This window comes from Crocodylus siamensis, chromosome 3 (genome assembly GCF_052110815.1).
Source record: "Crocodylus siamensis isolate JL-2025a chromosome 3, ASM5211081v1, whole genome shotgun sequence".
NCBI classification, from domain to species: Eukaryota; Metazoa; Chordata; order Crocodylia; family Crocodylidae; genus Crocodylus; species Crocodylus siamensis.
In genome coordinates this window covers 163,773,157-163,800,255 of record NC_143397.1, presented here as the reverse complement: position 1 = coordinate 163,800,255, position 27,099 = coordinate 163,773,157, and the positions used below count along the sequence as shown (strand labels likewise).

Below are 27,099 nucleotides of genomic sequence, written 5' to 3'. Positions count from 1 at the left end.
AATGTGGATCAGCCCCACACCACTTATCCAGTCCACGGGGCTTGATTAATCTGACACCCCTGGTTTTTAGACATACTTGCCACAACACAGCTTACAATGGGGGAAGGAAGAATCACAAACTCACGATTCAATTACCCATTACCAAAATTCACTGAAGGTGCTTCAGTAATGCTTACAATTAAATACTCAGAACTTCAGAAAAAACTTCGAAGTCCTTTATGAAGCTACATGGTTCAATTCAATACTAGCAGAGCACACTGTAGTAGCAAAGAGTTGAAGCACTCATCTCTGATCGCATCCTTTTTTCTCATAGCACATCTACTTGAGATTAGCATTAGGAGGATTACAGCAGATTTGGCTTGTAGTTGTTTTATTACTGGAAGAAATTCACATCCAATATAAAGCTGCTATACACACTAAAAATTAGGGGTTGATATTTGTTGTGAAGGGAAACTGGCACATACCAGGGCACAGAGGAATAGATAATGAAAGGCTGGAAAAAATTCATGTAAATCAGATGATCCAGACATGCATACATTCTGCCATTAACTAGCTAACCCTCCCATCCCCTCAACAGTTATTGAGCCCATCCCCTCAACATTTATTGAGCTCTAGTTCTCCACAGTTTAGTTCATCCAGTTGTTGGAGGTACTGCTCTACAGAAAAAGCGTTACTGCTACTAAGGTCTTGTCTATACAAAACTTTTGTTTTTATAAACTGAGGGAAGTGCATCCACACACAAGTTCCCTTTTTGTATTTTTGGAGCCCTGTCTCACATTCAGCCATCTGCTTTGAAAGTGAAAAATCTATTCCAGAAACAGCTTTTTTGGTATAACCTTAATGAGGGTGGATATACTGCATACCACTTCATTTAGACCAGCCCTCTAATGCTGTGGAGCTACTTTGACCATGTTTCTCCATCTACTACTCTCTAATCACAAAACAGGAGCATAGTGCTCTCATGTATTGCCCTGACAGTCTGGGATACTGTGGAGGAGCAACTTCTCTTTACATTCATGATTTTTTTAGAAAAAAAAGTGTCTACCATTTCCTCCTGCCAGCTTTTAGACAGAAAATGTTGTTGTTCTAAACAGCGTAAGAACCTCTCACAGCAGGCAAATATTGCCCAAATGAGCATACCGCTGTCATTCTGCAACTATTCAGTGACCAGTTAAACAACTAATTTCTCTTGTTCAAGGATCCAGTAAAAGGCTTTATAAAAGACAGGCTTCCCAGAATGGCAGAGGGGATACTGAAGTTCTATTTTGACAGACAGGGATAAGTTTCTAACAACACTGGCTTCTTGGACTTTTTAGATCACCTGCCTATATTATGGAATATTCCAGTGATGACTAACCTTTCTGGGCTGCAGGCCACTCCCAGCATGTTGTGTCAGGCCCCAGCTGCCCCTGCATGCTGGATCAGGTCCCAGCCAACCCAATCCAGTGTATGGGGCCACATCATCTGGCTGTGGAGCCCGGAAATTTGGTGGTGGTGGAGTGGTGACAGCACTGATTACCACTGCTCCACTGCTGCCAAACTTCCGGACCTGTGGGAAACCCGAGGTCCAGAGGACACTCCTCCACAGGCCGGATCTGGCCAGTGAGCTGGAGGTTGAGCACTACTGGAATATTTCAGGAAGAGGGAGAGGGGGGAAGGTTTTCAGCAACAGAAATTCTCCTTTTTGCTGATAAACCTGCAGTCTGGTGTGAGGGACAAATAGACACATGGGCTCCCCAAAGCCTCAAAAGTTGGGACCTTCAGTTGTTCAGATTCATCAAATAAGCTCCAGCGCATTGCCAAGTCTTGGAACCTGGCTCAACAGTGCCTGAACAAAAACAGATTGCACCTTTCATACACCAGTATTGACGGGTAGCAACCAGAGCGTAGAGGACAATGATGGAAGACTTCCCATGCGGAAGGGAAGGCTCTTGGTGTTTTTACTGCAGCTCCAGGACAAGCTCTGCATAACCTCCAGAAAAGTGTTTTTTGTCATCATGAAGTTCTGCCACCACCACAGGCCAAGGATAACATCGCTATACTTTCCTTTCCCACCAGTCAGTTTGAACTGGCACAGCCCAGAAATGATATTCTACTGAAGCCAGGAAAATACCCTGAATGAGTGAAATGCTGAGTTTTATCCTCCTCCATATGCACTAGTGCAGCACTGTCATAGCTGTTTCCCAAACGATCCAAAGCTGGTGGCAGAATACCCTGCATTATAATGACATATCCTAGAACACTGGTTCCTAACCTTTTTAGACCACGGACCAGAAGTGACCACGGATTGGCAAACACCCCTTTTTTACACTCAGTATAAAAAAGTATACTTGGTATAAAAAAGGGTTGGCTTCTGGTCTGCAGCAGGCCAGGCACTTCCAGACTTCCAGTCCAGCAGCCAACCCTCCTTCTCCGGTACCAGGCCACAGCCCAGGGGTTGGGAACCTCTGTCCTAGAAGAGTTCCAGCAGACATCCCACAATGCACTACAAGAAAGGCTCTCTAAACTTCAAGAATTAACAACAGAATACAGCACTGAGGGATACCTGCCAAAAGTACTGTGCAACTGTTACAAAAAGGAGAACCCCCCAGAGATATAATGGCCACCCCTGGGGCAGGACCCTGTTACAAGAGGATTGTCTTATATCTTGGATTTGGTTAAATACAATGCTCTTTACTGCCTTCTGTTGTGGCTATCACAATAGTTTTTCAAGAAGGGAACCCACAAAGAAGAAATACAACACTTTTAACCTGGCCCCGTCCTTTGGTTTTTACTGAAAACAACTGTTCCTCCCCCGCTCCCCACTTTCCTTGGTTTCTCCCCATATTTGGCAAAATAAGGAAGAGTATCAGATAAACTGGACCAGCATGCAAATTCAGGAAGATAAAGCATCAGTTTATTTTCAATGGATGCAACTATAATAGCTAGAACTGAATTTTATTTAAATTGCCTACTAACTGCATAGATTCGGTCACATCCTCAGGAGAGGTAATAGCAAGCAGGAAAGAATATCAAAGCCTAAATTCACCAATCCCACCTTTCTTTAAACAAAAGGAGAAAAGGGAAAAGTGACGTGGATAGGACTTACAAACAATAAAACTTTGGCAACTTTTAAATATATGACATGTCATAACTTAACCGGCATTTATGCAAAGAATAAAGCAGGATGGTGTGTTCTTTTTTGGGAAAAAGAAGCTTATCACCCAAGTTGCATACACAACCTGAGCATTGTATGCTTGTCCTACGAGAGTGATCCTGTACCAAAAGTTCACTGTGCCACTGTAAAATCTTGCGACCAAACCACTGTATCCTCAAAGCATGTTTCTTTCCAGGAGGTGAGATCGGAAAAAAAAGGCAAGTTCTTCTATGCAGAATCCATCTGCTCCAGATAACAGATACCATTCAAGGAAGAATGTAAAAAATGTTTTCTAAACCTGAATAACTGAGAAATCTACTGCTTACATCTATAAATCTTAATTCAGAACAGTCAGCTTACTTACGTGTTTTGCTGTCAGTATGTGCCAGTCAAACAGCTAAAAGGTTTTAGGTTTTTTTTCCATCTCATCCATTTTTAGACGTGTATAAAACTGGTGGAAGTTTACATTTAAATAAAATATTCCAGAAACTCTGTCATCTTTTATAATTTGCCCTCAAGCATCTGATTGTATGAACCAAGTTCTGTTGCTTTTTCTGACAGTCTTAAAGGCTGCAAAAGTTCTACAGAATTGGATGGGATTACTTCTGAGAGCTAGAGATCACTACAGCTGTGTCCCTTCGTGTATATTTGTTTATATAACAACTGTTCCTCATGGCCAAGGTCAGCTGTTGGGCAAGATCAAATGGCAGAACTATGGAATGACAAGTACATGGACCAAGTAGCATTTTCCCTTCTGAGGCTGGACTAAATGCATAGGATCTCAAGCACTTAACAATACTAGTTTGCTCTAGCCTTACAAAACAGTGTCAGTTCTGGACAGTTTATTCTGTAAAAATCTGAACTGAGTTCTAGTGTTGGGTTGTGTCTTGGCTATAAGAGTTAAGGATAGTGAAATCAGGAGAATGAAGGAAAATGCTGGGGATAGGAGATTCAGGGAAAGGGAAGGAAAGAGTAACTGTAGAGTGTATTTCCAGACAGTATCAGCATTACAGCAGCCTCTAAAAGCCTAAACACAGTCAAGCCCTATTTACAAGGCACTATACCCACACATAGAAAGGGCCAATGAATTACTTTCAGTCTAAACAATAGAAAAAAAGATGACATTTTATCAATATCACCTGATGAAAGTATGAGGCTGACACATACTGGAAGCCTGACTGACCCAATTCAGAACACAAAGGCGGCATTGAAGAGCAACAGAGACATGTACAGAAATAATATCAAGATCAATGAAGCCAGGAGAATGCCATCATGGTGAACTATGAAGATTCTAGTTTAATACTTTATGGATTGGTTCAACCACTTTAGGTGAATAATAGCCCCAGAACTTTTGTGAAGTACAATGCACATTTCAAGGGGTAAGTCTACATGTGCACATGAATGCGACGAATAAGCTCTGTCGCTTATAATGCCAGAGTTCATTCACCCCAGGCACCGTATTCGTGTGTGTGCTCAGAACTGCAGCATGTTGAGCTGGGTTGGAGCAGCCTGCCAGCCTGGGGCTCCCCTGACCTGATTCAACATGCTGCAGAGGTGCTAGCTGGAGCATGAGGATGCTCCAGGGTGGGGCTAGCCCCCAGGCAGCCCCCACACTAAAGTATCCTTGTGCCCTAGCCAGCCCCATCAGTGTCTACATGCGTGCTGCTGCGGAATTTATTAATTTAGTCCAGCCTAACAGTCCTGCATGTGTAGATGCCAAGAGATCAGGGTGGATCAAAATCAATGATTAAAAATAAAAAAGAAATTAAAAAAAATTTAAATCGGATTTAATTATTCTTTTAAATCATCAATAAAATACTAAATTTCTCTAGTTTAAAAAATAACAGTTGCCATTAAATCTCATCACAAACTTGTTAAACCTACACTTAGTCTCATAAAAATGAATTAACGGCTCTGTCACACATGCACACATTGAGTTACCTATCAGTCAAACATGGGCATTCATTTCAGTTTTTCATCTCATGAAAATGGCTGTAGTCTGTCTGTCCAGCCTAACAACCAGCTCTTGCTTCTTGAAAATTCTGGGATTTGAGTTTCTGTTTTTCAGCAGACTGAAGTCACATGTGCAAAGACACAGGCTGGATAGGATTGTTGTTGTTCTGTGCTTGTGTGGTGGCGGAGCTGGGCCAAGCAAGGCAGAGGAGTTGGTTAAGACACTGTCATAAAGACAGAGAGACAATATAGGAAAGGACAGAGGCAGAGTAGAAAGGAACAGTGGAGTGGACTGGAAAGAAAAAGGGAAGACATTATTCAGTAGTACACACAGCTTCCTATATTCCCCTACACTTGCCACAGAAAAACTGTCATGGCTTCTGGGCACAAGGGATACCTTATCTGGGAATATTTTGAAGAATGAATAAATGAATGGGACTTCTGGGAATATTCTGAATGCATGAATAAAATGACCGTGGGAGTAGGGACAGCGTACTTTTAGTGTTATGATGACTTGTCTGTTAGAGTTAATACAATTTGAAAATTAAAGAAAAAAAAGTGTTTAAGGACAGAAGTTGTAAAATGCTATATTGAGTTGTAAATTAACGTGTTTTAGTGATCAGATTTGCACCATTGTTTAAGAAATATGTTAAGTACCAGTGGGAAACTTGATTTAAGTCAGGGTTTTCTCTTGGTGATTTAAATAATGATTTAAATCAATCCACCCTGCAAAAAATATACTGTGGAGCTGATCGGTTTACTCCATAGTAAGCATTTCATGTAGATATGCCCAAGCAGACTTATTAAGCTTGATCCAAAGGGTGTGAGAACAAAGACAAAAGACTAACCTTTGTAACAGTTCCCCTCGTTGTTAATCTTTCCCCTGCACTACATTCTAGTAAGAGTTTAGGATCCGAAACCAGCTCGGTGTTCTTACTTCTCCCTTTCTTTATAATAGGAACATAATTTGGATTCAAAATAAGCTTCAAATTCATGAAAACTATTAATACTATGTTTCTTTTTGCAATCAATAGAAATGCCGCCAAACAATTACTTATAAATCTAAGCTTTAAATTTTTGAACAGTTCATAACAGGCATGCCACAAGTTAGCCCCATATTGTCCTCAAGTGCCACTCTGATCCCTTTTCTTTACCTGGCCTGCTGCTCAGGTTTCTGCTACCTGCACAAGCTGTTGCTCTGCTTTCTGCCCTGTACTCCCTGCATACTCTGATGCTCTGCTTTCTACTCCCCACCCTATCAGCCACTGTGCTGCCTGTCCCCTCCCCAATCTGCCACATGCCACACACAGGATACCAATACCACTTGTGGCCACCCCTGCCTTAGATCATGGTTTCACTCATGTTGACTTTTCCTGTGGAGTTCCCTGAAAAGGGGATCTATTACCTGACAAAAAACCCACATGTTCCTGATTATTTGCTTTTTCTGCTATGAAATACTGAAGATGAACTCAGGTCTCCTGGAGAACTCCTACTGGAGTGTCCACACAGTGTAATTTAGTTTTACTAGATTTACTTACTCCTTTAAGTAAAGTCACTCAGTATTAAGTTGTATTAAGTCACTGGTAGAAGCCAGCTGAACCTTCTCATCAGACTGTTTCAGTTTTGATTAACTTAATACAAATATTATATACGCAGCCAATGATTTATTGCATTTTTAAGTTTACCCCTCAGAACAGTCAGGAAGTGAAGCAAAGAAGGCAATGTGAACCACCAGGACAATGTTTAAAGAGGCAAAATTCTACGCAAATGCTCAAAAAGTTTAAGAAGTAAATTGAAGCCCATTATTTAATACAAGATCTTAAGGAAATCCATGTCTTAGAAACACAAAATTTAATTTCCATGTGACATGCTGCTGAAATAAACAAAGTCATGTCAATATATCTGGAAAAGAAAGGGACTCAAAATTGCACAGGTCCTTTCTAGAAAAAAAACAATCTGTTCTTACTTTTTGCCACAGTCCATCAGACAGATTTCTAGAGGGCAACAGTAATTATTACAGTAATCCACCCCTCAGGCACCTTACTGTTGTCTGAATTTGCCTTCTCAGACTAGGCTACCCATGCCTATCTCCCAGGATCTACTTACTGCCATCATCAACAGACATTTCTTCAGGCAGTGGTTTTCAGCCAGTGCTCTGCAGACTATGTCTAAGGGGTCCATGAAAGATGACTATAATCAATCAAAAATATATGAACACCCATGCTTACAATTCAAAGGATTCCACACCTCCATTTGAAATTTCCAAAGGGGTACTCACTTGATTTAAAAATTTTTTAGGGGTTCACAAATGAAAAAGGTTGAAAACCAGGCTTAAGGCAGCGTTTCCTAAACTGTGGGGAGTGGTGAATCACAGAAGCAATCTGCAGTGCCACTACAGTAAAGTTGGACATTCCTGCACCGATGCTATTTCCCCTCTTCCCCTCACTTGGGGGGAGAGGGGGGGGAGCATGAGTGCTCAACTTTCCTTCAGTGGGGCATAAACCCACAAGATCTGCAGAACTCCATCCTCAATATTTTCTTTGAAGAACTAATTTTGGTAAACAATTTGGGGAAATTCTTTAATACTCAAGAATTTTCTTACTGCATAGACAACTTACAGCTTTGGTAAGTAATAACTTCAGCTGGGAAGTCCAAATATCCTATTTACTAAGAACCTGTAGGACATGCAATATTTATCTGTTCCTTTCCAAATTCATTTTTCTCATTCACAGTGAGTGAAGCCTACTGAAAGCACCTCAAGCCTGAATGCAGTTGCTCATTATGTTATTTTTTTTGCTTAGCTGGAAACCAACTTCAGTAGCATGTCAAAGGATTCAAGCTACCCTGTCAATCAGAGAGTTTCTCTGTTGGAAAAGCTCTGGTGCTGAGGATCTGGCTGAACTGGGGGTGGGGAGAGCAGCTACCTCAGCCCCTACCAGGCTCTGTCTCCAGCTCTGGGGCACAGACCCCTGGGCACTGTGGGCTGAAGTATGCTGGGCTCCACCTGCCCCTCCCTGCCCTAATCATGTCTCTGTAGCACTTGCTGCCTTTTACAGCACCCACCCCAGCCCTAACCTGCAGTCCACATGACTCCAGCGCTTGGGATACTGTACCAGCTACTCTGCTCTGCTCCGCTCCAGTCCAGTGAGGGGATGGGAGTGAGGATGGAAAATGGATTGGGCCCTCTGTGCTCAAGGCCACCCCAGCTTGCAGAAGGTGACCTAGGTATCTAGGGTCCCGGGCCAGAAGGCATAATTCTTAGTAAACATTATCGGCTACAATTGGCAAATAAAGCCAATAATGTCATTTCCCTTTTATCAGTGCTTATCCAATAGGCAACCGATATATCAGTGCGCCTCTAGTTCAAACAAATGTGGATTTTTGCTTTAGGCTTCTCTAATCCTTGTATGTATCCAAAGGTTCTTCTATCAGAAAAATAATGAGAATGGAAGGTATGGGATTTATTTTGTTTGCTTTCCCTAGCAAAGGTATAGTGATACAAAATGAAGCTGTAACAAAGCAAGTTGCTGATGGCTTTTCCTTAACAGGTTTCTTAACCCTGTGAACATATGTGGCTACTTCTCATGTAGTTTGCTTTTTGCCACTGACGTATGCAACTTGCTCTAATTGGTGTAGTCCCTGGCAACCCTAACAAGAGCACTTGTTTCTATACTTAATATGTTGAAGAACTTCCCCTAACTTGTTCAGTTTCCTACAGAACTAGCTGTAAACATGTAATGTAGCATTAGTAACCCTATATAGAGTCTAATTTGGTCTCTACAGATCTCCATTCTGGCTCCGTTTTAACTTTTGTTGGAACCGCAGCCATCGGAGTCTCAGCATAAATTTTTAATATGAGGTTCTGCTCATTTAGATTTGTGTTTGCCATCTTCTATAGCTTTTCCCTTATTAAAATGCATTAAAATCCTTAACTGTGCTTATGTCAAATTTGGTTTGACTACTCTTTTCACTTTTTTCTCTCCTTTACTGAATCAGCATTATGTAATAGTCTCCTATATGCTGTCACCATACAAATCACATTGCTTTCCCTTTATGGCTCCCTGCATTCTCACTTGCACTTGAGAAAAGTAAAGTTGGGTAAAGCTGAAGCTGAATTCATAAATTAATGTCTCTTATGCCAGTAACTGTGCCGCAATTTATTTATTTTGTTAACGTTTAGTACCTATGGTATACAGCAAGACTGAACTGCAGTAATGAAACTTGGAACTGTTTTCCCTTTCTCTTAGCACCTCTCATGCTAGTTGTTTCATATATAACATTCTGTCTGCCTAGGAAATGGCCAAAAGCCCCTTTCAATTTACTGCATATTTCTCATCCACCTCAGTGAAGTGGAACACAAAACAGCACTAAAATCATTCATAATAATATAACAGCATTTACCTGTACTTTCCCTATTATACCAGAAGCCAACAGTACTGCCCAAATCTATGGATCCAGGGAAAACAGTTGCATGACTTACCATCAACTTTTCTTAATGTAATCCATACTGTGGATTCCAATGCTGCACACCAAGACCTTTCTGATGCAGTTTTCACAGGTTTCCCTGTGGACTTTCTCACTTTCCCCTATGTGTTATACCCTGTGGCAGTCTGACGATGTCCAATTATTGTACAAGGTGCAAATCTACCCTGCCTTCTCCTTAAAGACAGCCATGGTTTAAGCTGCAAGGAGAGAACTTTCCTTCTTGGAAGCTTCCCCACCTTCTCCCTGCAAAACATGCTGGTCCTTTCCAGTAACTGTGGAGGTCTAGGAATGCTTTAACTGCAGCACAAACTGGGCTGACCACTGATTTTTGCCATATGGGAGCACATTTTGATTCTCTTTCCCTTCTTGGAATTCAAAACATTCTGATTAAAAGCAGAGCTGGAGGCTGTTAGGAGAAACAAAATGAAGCAACTAACTAATGAGAAGATCTATGCGTCTGATCTTTGAAAAATGTGCAGAAAACAGGGGGTCCTTTGTTCTATCACTTTGCACCCGAGAAGGAAAAGAAACCTAAAAATGAAATGTTCACTTCTTGCTGTGAACAAGCTGCTGGATTAAAATTAAATCTTTCCTTGCAACCTCAAGCACTCCTCATACAGGTGGCATTATGCTGGTAATAAAAGCACACACACCAGGACTTTTACTGGCATAATTACATCAGAAAAAACAGTTATCCCCATAAAAATGTTAATAATTCATGCATACCAAGCCTGAGCATTAAGGAAGTCTCTCTCTCTCAAGGACAAGCCCAGAAAGCAAGCCAAGAAGATGACTCCTACCCAAACAGGCTGACTCACACGTTATTTAGCTAGCTAGATTCCTGCCCCACCCCCCTCCTTTTTGAGGTTTCCACCTTGTACTGCAGGAGGAAGAATTAAGTCTCTGGTTCTCCAGTGAGCCAAAACAAGAGCATGTGGCACTTGTTAAAGCAGTGGTGGGCAACCTGCAGCCTGTGTGGTACAGAGCAAATCAATAGCAGGAAGCAACACAGTGGCAGAGGGCAGGAAAGCAGAAGGCAGAAAGAGAGTAGCAGAGGAGGCAGGGAACACAGGGAAGGAAACAGAAAGCAGAGCAGCAGACTAGGTAGCAGTGGCATCCAGGGGTGTGCAGGGCTAGTTTGCAGCATGCCTTTCATAAAGGTTACCTCCACCTTGTTAAGAGTATTACCAGTCATTAGTATTACCAATAAAACAATGCAGGAGGGGAGAAAGGAGAGCTCAGGGGAATAGCATAAGGGAGGAGAAGGATTTCATGAAAGGATGCAAGGATAAGGGATATTTGCACTGCAATTAACTCCACTAGTATTTAGGTCTGGGTACCCAGGTTAACCAGGCACAGGTGAGAACAGCCACACCACAAAGACATATAAGGTTTTACTTGCTTTATGCTGTACATGCGTTCCTGGAAAACGGAAATAACTTGAATTCGTATAAAGGGAACGCACTTTACAATGCAACAAATAGGAATACATTTCAAGAACTCAACTATACTGACCCCCAGACCCATTTCTACCACTTTTACAAGACAATTTTGGTATTCACCAACAGCAGACAGTACACACAGCACTATCATAATAGGGATGGCAACTACAGAAACACATGTCACAGGTAACGGGTGAGGAGCACAGATCCACACAGGAGACTATATTTTAGTGCGTGTCACTCCCACAGTGCACTGCACAAAGCAGCTGACTGCAGGCTTCCACCACAACAATTGCATAAGAGTGAGTTTACCTTGACACTTTTTATACCCAAAATTCTTCATGTGCATTGCATAAAAGCAAATTAGCACATAGAGAACCCACATAAAGCGAGGGAAACCTGTATTCAAATGACTGTGACCACATTGGTGCAGAGTTCTCCCCTTCAGTATTCACAAAATGACCCTGACTCATGTGAGCCACTAGGACATTTGGGGATGCACTCAGAGGTACAGTAAGCTGGGACACTAGGACTCTATCTTAGAAAGCTGCAGGGTTGGGGGAAACATGGCCACCCTGCCGTGGACAGGCAGGCCTTTGGAGCACTGCTACTGCTCAGTGGTTGAGCTCGCACCCATGCTGCAAAGTGGAAAGGTCATCAGGCTGAGCAGAGACAGCAATGAGGCTTCTGCCCTCAATCTGATCCTTAGACATGACACATCCCCTCATTACTACTAGCAGATGATGAAAAAATTCCCACAGACCAACTCAGGCAGTTGGCATAAGGGGCCCTGTTGTATTCAGTTTTAGCTGCTACTTCTGCCCCTTCTCATTTCCCCCAGAGCCACAGCAGATGAGGCAAGACAGCACAGGGTGAAAATTCCCCAAAATCTCAACAGGGCCCGGTAGGGACCAGGCAGGAAGAAAGCCAGAGGCAGATTTTGTTTCAAGCTGGAGGCTCCCCACCTGAGAAAAGGCAGTAGCTAAAAGGAGGCTAAACTGCCAACTTACCAGAGTCACCAGAACAAAGGCTTCTGTGAAACGTTGCCTCCCACCAGCGTTACCTGGCGTACAATAATCACCATATTTGAACGATCGTTTCAACCCTTGTACGACATATGATCAAGAACAGTAAGAGTGTTCAAAACATGCTCTCATTTTTGAGGCCGCTCACTGATGCAGCACACGCAAAACTCAAGTCACTGTTAAGAGTCTTAACTGACTTTGGGGTTTGCCGTCAGCACTGTAACAGAGAAATGCTTCAACTTGGATGCCCCAGGTCTCTCTCACTCGCTCACTGTGGCAAGTTACAGCAAGCAACGGAAAGTAAAGAAGATTTATTTGCATTTTTCTTTCTCAGCCTACGGTAGCTTTCCAGCAAACAGGATCATTTGGAGTTTCCAATACGATCCTTTCACACTGAAGACCCGGCCGCGCGGCCTCCCGCACGGGGCTCGCCCCAGGAAGGAGCCTATCCCCCTTCCTCGGGGGCAGGCGGGGAAGGCCCAGAGAGAGGCGGGGAAGAGCGAGCGCGCGAGGCCAGGCTGCTGCTTCCCGCGCTACGAGACGGAGCGAGTGGGCTGCGGGTTGGGCCCGGCGCCCGTGGGACTCCCGCCAGACCCCGCCACATGCCCTGGCTAGGGAGGCGGGAGGGGAGCCGCTGCAGTCGGTACCTGCTGGAGATGCCGTCGTTCCTGCCTGAGCTCTCACGGGAACCGCCCCGCCCCAGGGCAACGTGAGCCAACGCCAGCCCCGCCCCGCCCCGCCCCCAGCCGAGCGCACTGCGCATGCCCCGCGCAAGGCTGCCTGGTAGTCCGGCGTGCGGCCGGGGTCCTCCTTCTCCTCCGCATACCTCCCATTGGTCCCCGCTCCTCACCGGTGGTGACGTTTGCAACGTGCGCATTCGGCGCGCGTCACTTCCGCAAACAATGTCGGCGGAGCCCGCTCGGTGAGCGCAGCGCGGGGCAGCTCCGCTCGGGCCAATCGGAGGGCTGGATGGGGGCGAGGGCGAGGCGGCCCCTCGGGGCCGGGCAGCTAGCGGCGGCGCGGGCGGTCGAGGGGCGGGGCTGAGGCTGCAGTTCCTGCGCGCCACGGGAGGAGGGGGAGCGCGGCGGCGGCCCCGGCAGAGGTGGGGGGAGGGGAGCGGGGTTGATGCCGATACTCTGTCGCAGCCGCTCTGGAGGGTCTCTTCTGCGGCTGCGCAAAGGGGAAGGGGACGAGTTGGCCCGCCCCTCACCCAGTAGACCCATCGTGACGTCACAAAGTCAGCCCCCACCCAGCCGCATGGGACTGTGGGGCCGCACCTCCCGTGGCCCCTCCCCATTGCACAACAATGCGGGGTGGGGGTTGTGTCCTCACTGAGCTGCCCTGTGCTGGCCTCAGGCTCCCTAGCTCCTTGCCTGCAGACCCTCTGGAGATCCAGTGCAGCCAGCTCTACCTATGGCGAGCGAGCAGCAAGCCTCACAGAAGGTTATGCGTTCCTTGTGTGGTTTGTCTGCAAGGTGTGCATCTCTGCTGGAGCCAGAGCCTGGCAAGGGGTCCTCAGTGAAGTCTGAGTTGTGCCCCCACCCCCCAGTGTCGTCCATCCACTAGTCAGGCCCATGGCACTTGCCTCATAGGGGTGAGGGGCAGACTTGGTTCCCAAGATGCCCTTTTCTGCTCAGTACTCCTTTGCTTTGCTTCCTTGCTCTGTGAGGCAGAGATGCCCCATGAGTTTCCACACCCTGACCACAGGATGTGGCTGGGGGCCATTGTAGGATTCCAGGGGCATGGGTGCTGGGGCACAGCACTGCAGGGGTTACCGTACAGAGGCACAGCCCCACCCGTGCCCTTCAGTACGTTCCAGAAATGAAGCAGGGGAGCTGGTATAAAGGGTATCTGCTCTTAGCCTTTCTACGGTAGGTACATGGCTTTGTTTCTGGGATTTGGAGTACTCGTTAGTGAGAGTGAGTAGATAAGGTATGCTTCATTACAGCACTTTCATGTGTAGCACAGAGGCAGACTACATAAGAATTGCTATTTACTGGGTTGGACCATAAGTCCTTGCCTAGTATTGTGTGTCACGCAGCGACAGAGAGTGAACTGGCATAACCAGGGTTTTTTTCCCCCCTGCTATTTTTCTCTCACTTGCAGCCTCTAGCATTTGAGGTCCAGGAAGCTCTAATTTGGAGGCTGTAACCCTAACTCCCATGCTCAATAGCTACAGATCCCACTTTCTCCGAGAATTTGTCCAATCGCTTTTTGAATCTAGCCTAACTGTTAGGTTCCACAGCGTCTGGTGGCAACGAGTTCTACATTTTAATTACACACTGTGTGAAAATTAACTCCTTTTGGGCACTTTAAACGTGTTCCCTGTTAGTTTCATTTTATGACCCCTAGTTCCTGCATTGTGAGAGAGTAAATAATAAATCCCTGTTTATTTTCACTTTGCTATTTAATAGGTTGTAAACCCTTGGGTCGTGTCCCCCGCATCTCCCCCCCATCTCTTTTCTGAACTGAATAGGCCTAGTCTCTTTTGTTTGTCCTCATGGAGAAGCCCCTCTATACCACTGATCATCCTTCTTGCCCTTCTCTGAATTTTCTCTCATTCTATTTTTTTGAGGTGCAGGGACCAGAACCAGGCATGGTATTCAAGGTAGGGACATGCCATGGATTTATCAAGGCTCATAATGATAAACATACCCTTAATCATAACTGCAAAGGGAGCTGTCTGAGCTGTACCATTACCAATCCTAGTTAGGAGTGCGCACCTCTCTTTTTAAAGAGATTTCATAGACATTAGGACTGGAAGGGACTTCGGAAGATCGAGTCCAGCCCCCTGCCCAAAGGGCAGGAAGTCAGCTGGGGTCATAGGATCCCAGCAAGATAAGCATCCAATTTACTCTTGAAGGTGTTCAATGTAGGTGCTTGAACCACCTCCGCTGGCAGACTGTTCCAGACCTTGGGGGCTTGGACAGTAAAGAAATTCTTCCTTATGTCCAGCCTGAAACGGTCTTGCAGAAGTTTGAGACCGTTTGACCTCGTCATCTCTTGGGGTGCTCTGGTGAACAAACATTCCCCCAGATCCTGGTGGTCACCCCTGAAACAGGAAGAAGACTGATTAGTGAAAGAATGAGCTACAGTCAGCTACTATGCCAGCCCTGGATCTTTCTCACAATTTGTTTTTAAAATTCTATTTTCATATTTTACTTAATGTATTTTATTTTATTGTACATGCATGCACCCATTATCTAAGATTCAGCTGCTATACATTGTGGGCAGGGGGCTGGACTTGATGATCTTGCAAGGTCTCTTCCAGCCCTAATATACCACACACTCCATAAATTCAGTAGATAAGTGAGAAAATATGGTAATAGCAGTTTCTGCCTCTGCATGGGGCAAGTAAAAGTAACACTGCACAAGAGCCATCACAGTGAAGTACAGAGGGGTTCCCTAGCTTCTCTTCATGGACACTTTCTCTTTCCCCTGGCAGAGGCTAATGCTGCAGAAGCTGCTGTTTATGCTGAGAACAGAGGTCTTCTGATGTCTCATTTGTGGTGCCTTAACGTTTTATTAAGGTGCTGGAACTGCTGAGCAAAAAGACGACTTTACCCTTTGTTGTGACACATGACTGGGAAATCAGTGGTGCAGCAAAGGGTGGTAATATATTCTGCTGCTTTATTGCGACAGATGTTTATTACCTTTGTGGCACTTTCCCTGCTGAGCCTGCTGGTGCTAGCTGGGTGTAGAAAACCTTATTTCCCTACTGCCACCAACCCACGCTATGTTTCTGGGGCAGTGGGGAAAAAACTGCTTTTGCTGTTCAGCCAGCAATCTGGGTGATGATATCAAGGGTAGAATAAGGGGTGATGTGTGCTGTGTCTAGTCACCCATATCACAGCACAGCTGATCCTCTTCTTTTGGCGATGTCTATTTCTAGCCTTGGTTATCAATATCCTTCCTATCAGTATCTTCAGAGAGAGATTTTTTCCTTCGTTCTGCCTTTCTGAAACAAGGTGCTGTATCTTATTTGGGAATGTGTTATATCTGTGAAATAGTCCTTCTGTTGATGAAAAACTCATGTGCAAGATAACTATACAGGACAAACAGTAAAGAAACGTGTAATAGAGGGGTATCCACAAAAATGAACCAGAGAATAGCAACTCATGTAAATTAAGCTATTGCTGTAAAATATTACATGATTGAACATGTTACTTTTTATCTCTTACTCTTATCATATGTGATGTTTAGATTATAAATTGTCTGTAGCAAACAACTATTTTTAACTTTCTTTTACAGCACTTAAATGATGAAACACTTAAGATATTACTGTAATAAGTGTCTGTGGTATGTTGAAAGTAATATCTTTCCTTCGATTTGCAGAATTTTTGTATGGAAAAAAAAACCATTGGTTGCTTTTAACTAAAGGGACAAGAGGAATAAAATTAACAAAGATGGCTGATTTAACCAGGGTTGCAGAACAAGATTTAATGAAGAGCTCAGTTGAAGAAGCAGATAAACCAGCTTTGGTGGCAGAGCCTCCTGCCAATTTGGATGATAATAGTTCAAGTTCAGGTAGAGGGTGTTTTGCTGAAAAAGAAAAGGAAGATACTGGTGGTCATCAGCCCAAGGTTTCAAGAAATAGAAAACGTGAATTTGAAGATGATTCTAGAAAAGTAGTAAGTATTATCTATTTTGAGTTGTATATGAACAGTAGGTGAGGATTCAAATCTTTATTTTTTTTTCAAAGCCTGGGTTTAATAAGATTTGTCATAGTAATATAATCTCATAAACCACCAAATGGAAACATTAATTGTGTACATCTTTCAAACACTAGTTGCAGATGCTACTTTGGAACTAAAGGAAGGGAAAGAAAGATAATAGAATGTAACTCTAAAATTTCTGAGATCTTGGAATATCCCAGGTCTGAAAACAAGTGCTGTGATAGAACATACATTTCTTGTGATTCTTAAAATGTCCACGTTTAAAATGATAACTAGTTCTTCAATCTAGCGAAAGTTTAGGATTTTTGTTTTCCTGGCATTGATCCAGATCTGTGGACAGTAAGTCCTGGGCCTTTGTACAATATGATTTTTTTTTTTGGTTAAGTCATCCTACATGGTAGTATGGTATCCTGCACTTATTGTAATATCAGTGTGTAGTAGGGCACTAGGGTGCCTGCTACTGATAGTAGTAATATGGGCTCAGCTGCCACTCACCAGGGCAGCACAGGTGGGTTGCGAAGACAACCAAGTGGGTCAGCTGACCAGAAGGGGGCAGGGCCTGGCCTTTTATAAACAGCAAGGCCGAGGCCAGAGGCAGTTCCCCTCTGGCAGCCTGAGGAGCTGGAGCTCTGCTAGAGTAAGCAGGGCGGGCCCAGTAAAGAAGCCGGATGGCTTCAGCAGTGTTGGCATGGTCATATGGGGTGGAGAGGACCCTGACAGGGATATGGACGAAAGACAGCCAGGTTGGCTTAAGATTTGTGTTATGGCCAAGGGGCTTTGTGTTTTCTGTTTTTGGTTGTGTATAAGACCGGAGGACCAGGCGAGGCTGTAGGGGTGGAGGAGGCCTCATAGGAGCTCCCCAGCAGGGGGGCGTTCCTTGCGCCTGAGAGGGCACTGCGTTTTGGAGTGTCCCTACCCGGGCCCCTGTGTGGGCGATTATTGGGAGGAGCCCGGTGTGGGTGCTGGCGAAAGGCCCCAGTGGGGCACAAGACCCAGGAAAGGGTCTGGGGGCCAGGTAAGGCTGAGGCTGCCTGAGCCCCAATTGGGAGAAGCCCAGTGGGCGTAGGACCCAAGGAAGGGGTCTGGGGCCAGGTAAGGCCGAGGCCACCTTAGCCCCGATTTGCAGGGAGCCCAAGCAAGGCCCCAGTGCGGGTGGGGAGCGCGAGGCATAGGCCCCAGTTGTGGGGGGGGGCGAGAGCGCGAGGGGGGGGGCGAGAGCGCGAGGCACAGGCCCAGAACGGGCGACGGTATAGAGGCAAGGCCCAGGGAGGGCAGTGGTACAAAGGCAGGCCCAGAGCGGGCGACGGTATAGAGGCAAGGCCCAGGGAGGGCAGTGGTACAAAGGCAGGCCCAGAGCAGGCGACAGTATAAGGGCAAGGCCCCGGTGTGGGCTACGAGAGCCGCGGGAGACAGGTCCCAGTGTGGGCGAGAGCCCGGGAGACAGGGCCCGGTGCGACGAGGGCCGCGAGAGAAGTGAGGGGGCACCCGTGAGGGCACAGGCAGGCAATTGGACAGAGTCCCGGTACAGCAAGGCAGGCACCGTGCCAAGGAGGGCAGGAAGGCAGCCTCCCTTTGATATTTACCAGCAAGACGTGGCGGGCGAGATAGAGGGTGCATTCGGGACCTGATTTGGCACGGTAGGTAAGGGCACTAGGGGAGGTCACGGCAGCGCTATAGGTCGTCCCTGCCACACAGTGTCTTACATTTTTATTAAATGTACTTTCTAAGCCACTTTGGTATGATTAATTAGTAAAGGATGTGGTGGCAGAGTGGTTAAGGTATCTTGCAGTGGATCCATAGAAATGAGCTCAAGTCATGTGCTTGACTTTTGCTGAAAGCTGTCTCTTATTGACTGAACTGTATATGAGCTGAGGAATCATAGGTGGCTGGAATGTGATCACTTCCCTGTGTATCATAGACTTTGCCATGCTAGCCCAGTGGGTCACTACACTTTGATCTTGGGATGATGATCATCATGGGAGAGTGCTGGAGGATTTACAAGCCTGTCTAGACGTGATATTTTAGTATTACAGTAAAAGCCCTGGGAATGGGGGATGCCGGATAACAAAACATGCCGGTTAATTGAGCGGTGCTTGCCGCCACTTCTCCTGCCGCATCTGGGGTGTCCCTCCACCCTTCCCACGGGCCCTGCGGAACAGGGAGGTAGGCCCCACACAGCCCCATACAGCCTGTTATGCCCCAGGCCACGGGGGCTCGGCAACACAGGCTGCTTTGCCCTGGGCCATGGGGCTCAGAGAAACCAGAAATGCCACGGTGGGCACTTCTAGTTTCACTTCATCTTACAAGGCAGCATGCCAGTTAGTAGGGCATGCCAGCTTGTAAGATGCCGGTTAACAGAAGTTTTACTGTACTTAAGATAATGTGAGAGGAAAATAAAATACTTAACTAAATAGGAAAATGGAATCTCTTTTGGGACTGTCACTCAGTCTGTGTGCACACGGTAATTTGCACAGTAGGGCATGCTGTAGTTAGGGTCTTCAGATGTGTACAGCCCTAATTTAAGGAACTCGGTGTTTTCCATCTTGAGAGAGTGCCTGTCTTCCCTCTTACAGTCCTTTGTTCAGATTTTGTCTTGTATATTAAATTTTGGCTAATGTGATATAGTAATAGGTAGCATGATCTCATTAATGTTGTTTCAGCTAAAAGAACTACAGTATTGGTAAGTAAGACCTTGTATCATAATTAAGGAGGATTTTCTATATTCAGTAGGATCAAGTAGATTGTTTTCTAGGGTTAATCAACAAAATTGCCTGAAATATAAAAATGTTGGCTATATAGCACAGACAGTTATTAAAACTCTGCTCTTTTAGCTGCTCTTGTAATGATGTAATACCCAAAGTACACTTTTTATAGGGAGTTCTTTTATAGTGGTGCAAGCCACTTAATAGCTTGAAGATTACAAGATGTATTCACATTTTAACTAATAAGAACCTTTCACTTGCTTTTTATTTATACCATAATTCTACAAAACTCATTGGAAAGTGCATACATGAGATTCCACATAGCCCAAGACTACTTTGACCTTATTCTGTGTGTATCACTGCAAATTAGTTGGAAGGGGGAGGAAGAGGGAACCTTCTTACATAAGTAAAGCCCATCTGTATCTTGAGTCACAGGGTCCTTGACTGAGGGGGAAATAGTGGCATTTGTGACAGAATTACTAGAACTAGCAGAGCAGAGTCATTGATGGTGTCTTTTTTTTCCCTCCTTTTGTCTTCCCAAGCTTATTCCTTCCAGTCACAAAGGCTGTTAGAAGATGTTGGTATTTTAGTAGTGATTTCTGTCTGAGGCTTTGATTAAACAATTCCAGCTGGCTGGCATTTGGATTAAATAAGCAGTATTTTTGCACCTGTTGTGGGCCTAAACTTAGAATGTTGTTTCTGTGACAGATTTTTTTAAGTTCAGATTTGGAATAATGCTTTTCTATATGCTGTTTTTCAGAAGGATAAAACTGATAAATCTTTGAGCAGTGGGTACAACTGTCACAAATTTAAATCTCTTCTCGGTGAGAAAAAGATGCCTTGCATAAATCCATTGAAATAACTGGTCAGTAGTAGTGGGTTTTTAAGGGAGTTTCCACCTTGTCTAGTTTTAAAGTACTGAGGGCCAGGGAAATATTAGGTAAACAAAGCCCCTGAATTTTAGCATTGCTTCTGTTTTGTATTATTGTTCTTTTTGTTTTAAGCCCTATGTTTAACCAGCATTACTTTAATTAAAACATTTTAACATTTTTTCACCATTCCTCATTTGATTCTTTTGTCTTTCATTTTCTACAGCACATGGGAGAAGGTCATGGGCAAACCGTAGCTGCACATTATAATGAACTTCAAGAAGTTGGAGTAGAAAAACGTAGTGAGAGTCGCATTTTCTACCTGCGAAACTTTAATAACTGGATGAAGAGTGTCCTCATTGGTATGGCTGCGTTATTGCTTAGAATTGTCCATGTTGGACAAAATACTAATTAGATACTGCACAAAACTTTTCATTTGAATTTTGCTTGTTCTGTGTAAATGTGTCCCATTGCCATTACAAAAAACGACTTTAAAATTTATGCTCATGTTAAGGAGACAGGCAAGGACTTTTTAATTTCTGATTCTCATGAAGGTTAATGTTTCCCCAGAATGGTAGTTCATTTTAGGCCTCCTAATAGTTCTCAGTTTTTCCAAGGGGCACGGAAGAACACAATGGGACCTCTACTTCTTGCATAATCGAGTTGTCAAAGGAATAACTTTTAAGCATTAAAGACTGGCTGGGCATGCAGTGGATATTCATCTTAAAAGCTGTTCTGCTTGTTATTATGTCTGTTTTTAAATAAGGAACACTTGCATTCAAACAGAATTGTTGTTTCTCAGGAGTTAACCTATCTTTGTTTTTAAGTCTCCACCTGGAGTTGTAGCCTTTCATCACTTTTTCCCAGAGGGATTATACCTTTAGATGCAGACTAAACAGTTCTGAAAAATGTAAGCATGTGAACATGATGCTATGTCCAGATATGAAGTAAATGTACTTCTGTGCCAGCTGTAATTAATCTTCTAAAGCAGGAGTACTCAACTCCCAATCCACGGACCAGATACGATCCATGGAGCAATATCATCCAGTCCACATGGCTCCTGATGGGTCTGAAGTTTTGGCAGCAGGGGAGTGCCACTCCCCTACTACCAGTTTTCACGGCCTGTTGATAGCATAGCCCTACATGCTAAATTGGCTTCGGGACTGCAGCCTGATTTAAGAAGCATGGGGTAGGTTCCAGGTGGAAACCTGGAAACGGACCCCACAGGGCTAAAAAGTTGCCCATCATTGTTTTTAAAGGTATGAAAAGCGAGGAAATATTAGAGGAAGGAAAATAGAGGAGCTTAAAAAAATCTTTGTAACCAACTGGAAAACTCTGCTTTTAACCCAAAGTAATGTTCTCAGTTTTTTGGAGGGGAGGGAGCTGACATCTTGCCCCCCTTTTAAGTTTGATGTAGATGATCAAATGAGTAATGCTGTCAATTTTCTGCTTTCCCATTCTTTCCTTTTGTATACTCTCTTGAAATTAGTGGCATATTCCTCCCACCTCCAGGGGTATGCATAACTTGGTGTTTAAGATACACTGCTCTAAAGTAATGGAGCAAATATTACAAGAAGTCTCTAAATAAAGTGGAAGAAGGACTCCAGAGGGTTTAAAGAGATTTTGCAGGGAGGAGTTGGCAGTATTTGTGAGTGAACACTACAGAAATTAGTGGGTTAAATGAAAGCAGTTAAAGGTAAAAGGTTTTTTTAGAAACATTTAGTGAATTCATTTTAAAGCCTTATTCAAAGTGAATTTAAATGTCAATCTATAGCATAAAGCTCAGATCCAACAACTAACTGAAGCAAATTGAACAAAAGGTAACTACTGGCAAAATATCAAGTGAAGATGGAAGCATCTGCAGCTGTCAGAAGGAGCTTTTTTGGGCCTAGACTTATTCAATAATGATGCTAGAAGGGTTGGACTTTATGCTAAAGAATTTGCCCAAGATGTCAGTGCCAGTTAGGATAGGCAGGCTGACAGTTCAGAAACTCCTAAGCAGATTTGGAATCACACTTAAAAAAGAAAAGAGCGTAACTTTGAAAAATGCAAGGTACTGTGTGAGTGATGTGTGTATATATAAAGGAGAGAGATACCAGTTCCACTAAAATTAAGAAATGATATTGGAGTGAAAGTTTAGCACATGAATTTGCTGTGTGACTTGACAGCTGGAAAACAGAACATGGTGTGCTCTGTTTATGGACATGTTAGATAAGCGCAATTTACTTAACTGCATAAGACTACTTTTATCCCAATTTTTTACCTATTGCTTACATTTAGCAAGAACCAATTATCTGCATATTGAGGAAAGTCGTAAACTGTTTAAGGGCATAGGAACATTGGCCTTCCTATTAATTCTGTAATTTAATTGTACTCTAGTTAACTGCATACTGACTTCCTGTCTGCTTTGTAACTGCAACTGCCCCAGAAAAAGTGATGGGAGAGTGACTACCCAAGAGCTGCAATTAGAAGCTGAAAACTGAGAGGATATAGTCAGATTCACAGCTGCTATGTCACCTCATTTTCTATGTTTCTAGAAGTCCGTTTCAAATTAACTTTTAGAAGACTTGAAAATCAAGAGAGCTGTTAGGTTTGGTGCTGCTAACACCACAGCATTGGAATTAAATTCGATATAGTCCTTTTTCATCCCCTGTGCTTGTACCTACTTGAATAAATTACACTGTAGTATAATCTCTCATTACTTTCCCTGCCCCCTCCCCTCTTTTGGACTTTGTATCCATGAGGTGTTTCTTACTTATTTAAATAATATTTTTGTATCTCCAATTGGAAACATCTTCTTACTGGGTGAGATTCCTTTGACTTCCTCTCTTAATCGTCACTGATTGATGGAAGATGCTGCTGTTTTATGCCTATACGATGTCAAAAGCTTGGCATACAATGCCTATGAAGTGTTCAACACAGGAAGTATTTGCTCTTTTTTCAGAGCTGTTAAGAGGTTATTACAAATTAGCAGCTTGAAATTCATTTTTGGAAAAAATGTATATCCTAGCACCTATCCTTGTAAGAGTATTTTAGAAACTTTAAAGTTGCAGTGCTCAAATCAACATTGAAATTGTAAAATGGTCAGATTTCAGTGCTTTAGAGAAGTTTGTACTGTATGAATTAATCGATACGGGGCTTAAGCATGGATTCTTTTCCAGGAGAATTTATAGACAAGGTACGACAGAAGAAGAACAGTATCACTGTGTTAGACCTCGGATGTGGCAAAGGTGGAGACTTGCTTAAATGGAGGAAAGGCAGAATCCATAAACTAGTCTGCACAGGTAAGAAGGCAACCTTTTGGGGACAGTAGAGTAAGGTTCTGGGTAAAGGGTGATAATGTGTATTCATTTCATTCCTGTCTGGACACGCCACAAAATGTAATGGTTGTTCTGAAGGAAATTTTGCTTTAGTATCTTATTGTGGCTTTCTGTCATCTTATGGAGGTTTAAATTGTTAGTATCAATGGTGAAAAAAACCATATCCATTTCACTCCCTAAATATAAAGTGAATGTTTGGAGATTAAAAGTAGCTTACAAAACTGTCAGAATCTTTTTCCAGTTTGTGCTGGTGCTACTGCGATCTCTATTTCATAGATAAGTTTTTTATCAGTAAAGTGTTACTGGAAGGTCAGTGCATTGATTATATATCAAAAAGTATGTTTACTGTGGTGATGGGAAAGAAGGAAGCTCTTAGAGATGTTAAATTCTTGAAGCTTGGGTCAGTAACATGTGGCCTGCAGGCTGGATCTGGACTGCAGAGCCAGTGGATCCAGTCCATGGAGCTTGGAGAGCTTTGCCTCTGGCTGGGCTGAAGCTGTGCAGCTTCCAGTTGTCTGTGCCACTATCCCTTCTCACCCTCCTGGCTCTGGCCTAATGTGGACTGAATGGCTTCAGTAGCACTTCATTAGCAGGGTGGTCTGCCTGCCCCTGCACTACTGCTGTTGCTTTCAGCCCTCCAGCTCCTCCGGCTTATGGGGAGCTGTGCTGGGGCCAGGAGGCTGCAAACTGCATTTGCACTGCTACTGTTCTCCTCCTTTACACTCCTGCCCCAGAAACGCATAGGCGCAGTTTCCATCTGGTAGGAAGCTGCAGTGGATCTGGATAGCTTCCAGCTATGTTCATGCCATAGCCGGGGGAGGGGAGGAAGAAGTGGCAGCAGTGTGGATGCAGTTCACAGGTACCCCCCCCTTCCACTATCTGGCAGTTGCACCTGTGCCACCCACAGCCAGGGAGAGGGGGCTGAGGGAAGTGGGTGCAGCTCACAGCTGACTGGCTCCAGCATGAGCAAAGAGAAGACTTCTGGTTGGTGATGTGCCATAGAAGCCACCTACCTGGTCCATGCCAGACTGAAGCTCCAGGTTGTTTTGGCCTATGGCTTGTGAAAGGTTGCTGGCCCCTATCTTAGAGAACAAGCAACAACCTTGTTATGCCTGTTCTCTCCCACTGTAGTTTAAATACAATTATTCTAACAATGCAAACATCAGTCATGGTGTTTTATATTTTAAAAGCATATTAATTTTAGTTTATTGTGACGTCACAGATTTGGAATTGACTTCACTGCAGAATTTGGCAGGAAGAAGAGATGGGAGCTAAATGATCTTTGTCATAAATTAATTACAAAGAAATTGGTAAAAGTGAAAAATACAGATAATTAGCAAAATTAACATTTCTTTTGGAGCTGATGTGTTTTTAAGATTTGCTGTTACAGTCTTTCAAGCAATATGTATCTTAATAAAGTGGTGGGACAGAAGGGAACTTATGCTGGGCATTTAGAAAATGGTGGATATTTTCTGTCCTTTGTTTTTCACTGTTTGCACATCCAGTAAACTGATTGGTTTACAGTTCCTAAACCTGTTGAAATTAGGCACACAACTGTACAGTTGCAGTAGTAAAATGTTTGTATATTTCTTAACTAGTCTGTACTTTAGACTGGATATATTTCACATTTGTTAGGACTACTTTACATTACAAAAATGACTAATTGCAGCAGAAACAGTTCCTGTGATTGTAAATCGTAATTATTTTTGGTACCGCTTCAGAAGTCTCCAAAGTTCAACTGTTCTCATTTTTGGCACCTGTTGTAATCAGCATTACTTCAAATATAGACTAGGTCTTAGAACTGTTCTGTGCAGACTCAGGAAGACAAAGAGCATCATTTTTGTATCCATAAATTCATACTTTTAGAGTGGGGTTTTTTCTGCAACCAGGAGGGCTGAAATTTTGATATTTAATTTTAGAAATGTGGGACTTTAACCTAACCTGGGCAAGATAAAGACTTCAAGGGCAGTGGATAGGTTGTGCTATTGCACTCATCCCAAGCATCTCTAATGTAATAAGCTCCTTCCAGCTTCCATATAAGTGTAAATAAAACTTCATCATAGATTGTCAGACTGAAGATCAGCTTCAACATGTGTTTATGGATTTTTTACTATGACTTTAGTAGTGGTTATCTGAACAGAAGTTTGTGTATGCAGTTTATTTTTTTTATAGATATTGCTGAAGTTTCTGTGCAGCAGTGCCAACAGAGGTATTCTGATATGAAAGTCCGGTCTCGACCTAGCGAACGTATTTTCAATGCAGAATTTATACAAGCTGACAGCTCCAAGGTATTGTTATTCTGCCTTATACATTTTCTAGAGATGCAGCCTGTTTCTTGGCATTCATGTATTAATAAATATTGGAAGTCTGTAGAATAGAAATGCAGGGGTGTTTTGTGGAAGAAAGGTTGTTTAGTTGGAGGTTGAATTGTTTCATTAGTCAGAAGATCTATACAAATTAAACTCTTACTTTATGTGCATTTACTTAATAAATGAGTTCAGTCAAACTTCTGTCAGCATTTGTAATACTCTCAAAAACTTCAGATCGTTTTCCACCCCTTGCTCTGAATTTGTAGTCAGATTAGTCCCGGACTCTACTAACTGTTGGTACAGAGCATCAACAGGGGATGTTCAAGAACTTTGTTTTGATAGGCAAGTGTTCTCAAGGCTCCTGCAGTGAGGGAAGTAGTGGGACTGGGTCAGGAGCAGGTACTGCCCAGCTGAGGTGGGGTATGGGATGAAGCCATGAGAAGCTCGTCCAGAGGGTGTAGGGAGCGGGGCTGGATCCTGCTGCTGTGCACACCCCTGAGGTGGGTCACAGTGGGCATGTCCCCCTGGATCTGTGTGTGGGGTGAGTGGGCTGCTGCCATGGGCTGGGGTCGGGGCTGGTGCTGGGCTCTTCCCAGTGGGAGGTTGGGCTGGGGTTGCGCTCAGGGTGAGAGGGGGTGCTATGGCAAATTCTAGTGGGGGGCCACAGCCCACCCCATAGCTCCCCCCCCTGACCTCAGCACTGCCCCAAACACAGTTCTGGCCTGGCCTAGCCCCCATACCATTGGGAAGAACCCAGCTCTAGTCTGCAGTGGCAGCCCACCCTACGCAGATCTGGGAGACGCATGCCCCCCATGGCTCCCCTGGGGGGGGGGGTGTAACAGCAGGATCTGCCCCCTTCCCTGAAGCCCCTCCCCTGGCTCTGTCCTGTTTCCTCTGGCTCTGGCTGGGCAGCACCTGCCCCAGCCCCACTCCCTCCCTCACTGTGGGGACCTTGATTTGCTGCCCCCGCCACAAAACAGACTTACTGGCTGGACACTGCTCTCCAATCTGCTGGGCTGCGTATTGGGAATCGAATTGGTATTGGCTGATATGGCTTCTTAATAATCAGCCAGTGGTATCAGCCCAAAAAATCTTTATTGGTTTACCCCTAAACACTAGTGGTGAGAGTTCGTTTCTAAGTGAGTTAAAACCCAGGTGACCATGCATCTCTGTTTGGCTGGG

General features: G+C 44.1%; 2 protein-coding genes across 7 annotated transcripts in view; one reads left to right on the top strand and one right to left on the bottom strand.

Annotated features, from left to right (window-relative positions):
* MIMS1 (mitochondrial inner membrane structural 1) overlaps positions 1–13,209 on the bottom strand; it is a 41,684-nt gene extending 28,475 nt beyond the window's left edge. The window contains exon 1 of one of the 5 annotated variants that reach the window (XM_090039608.1): positions 12,868–13,209. Coding sequence is in view for 1 of the 5 variants with exons in the window: in XM_090039606.1 (XP_089895732.1) it covers positions 12,689–12,804 (116 nt within the window). In the remaining 4 variants the exon portion in view is untranslated. The other 4 variants (XM_090039609.1, XM_090039606.1, XM_090039607.1 and 1 more) reach the window with 4 other exon arrangements.
* The window catches only part of RNMT (RNA guanine-7 methyltransferase), a 28,369-nt gene continuing 14,103 nt past the window's right edge, over positions 12,834–27,099 (top strand). The window contains exons 1-5 of one of the 2 annotated variants that reach the window (XM_090039605.1): positions 12,834–12,963; positions 16,377–16,672; positions 20,515–20,650; positions 23,450–23,572; positions 25,781–25,896. In XM_090039605.1, coding sequence (XP_089895731.1) covers positions 16,448–16,672; positions 20,515–20,650; positions 23,450–23,572; positions 25,781–25,896 — 600 coding nt within the window. In that variant the 5' untranslated portion in view covers positions 12,834–12,963; positions 16,377–16,447. Of the gene's footprint in view, positions 12,964–14,628; positions 14,650–16,376; positions 16,673–20,514; positions 20,651–23,449; positions 23,573–25,780; positions 25,897–27,099 lie in introns of those variants that run through there. The other variant, XM_090039604.1, reaches the window with a different exon arrangement.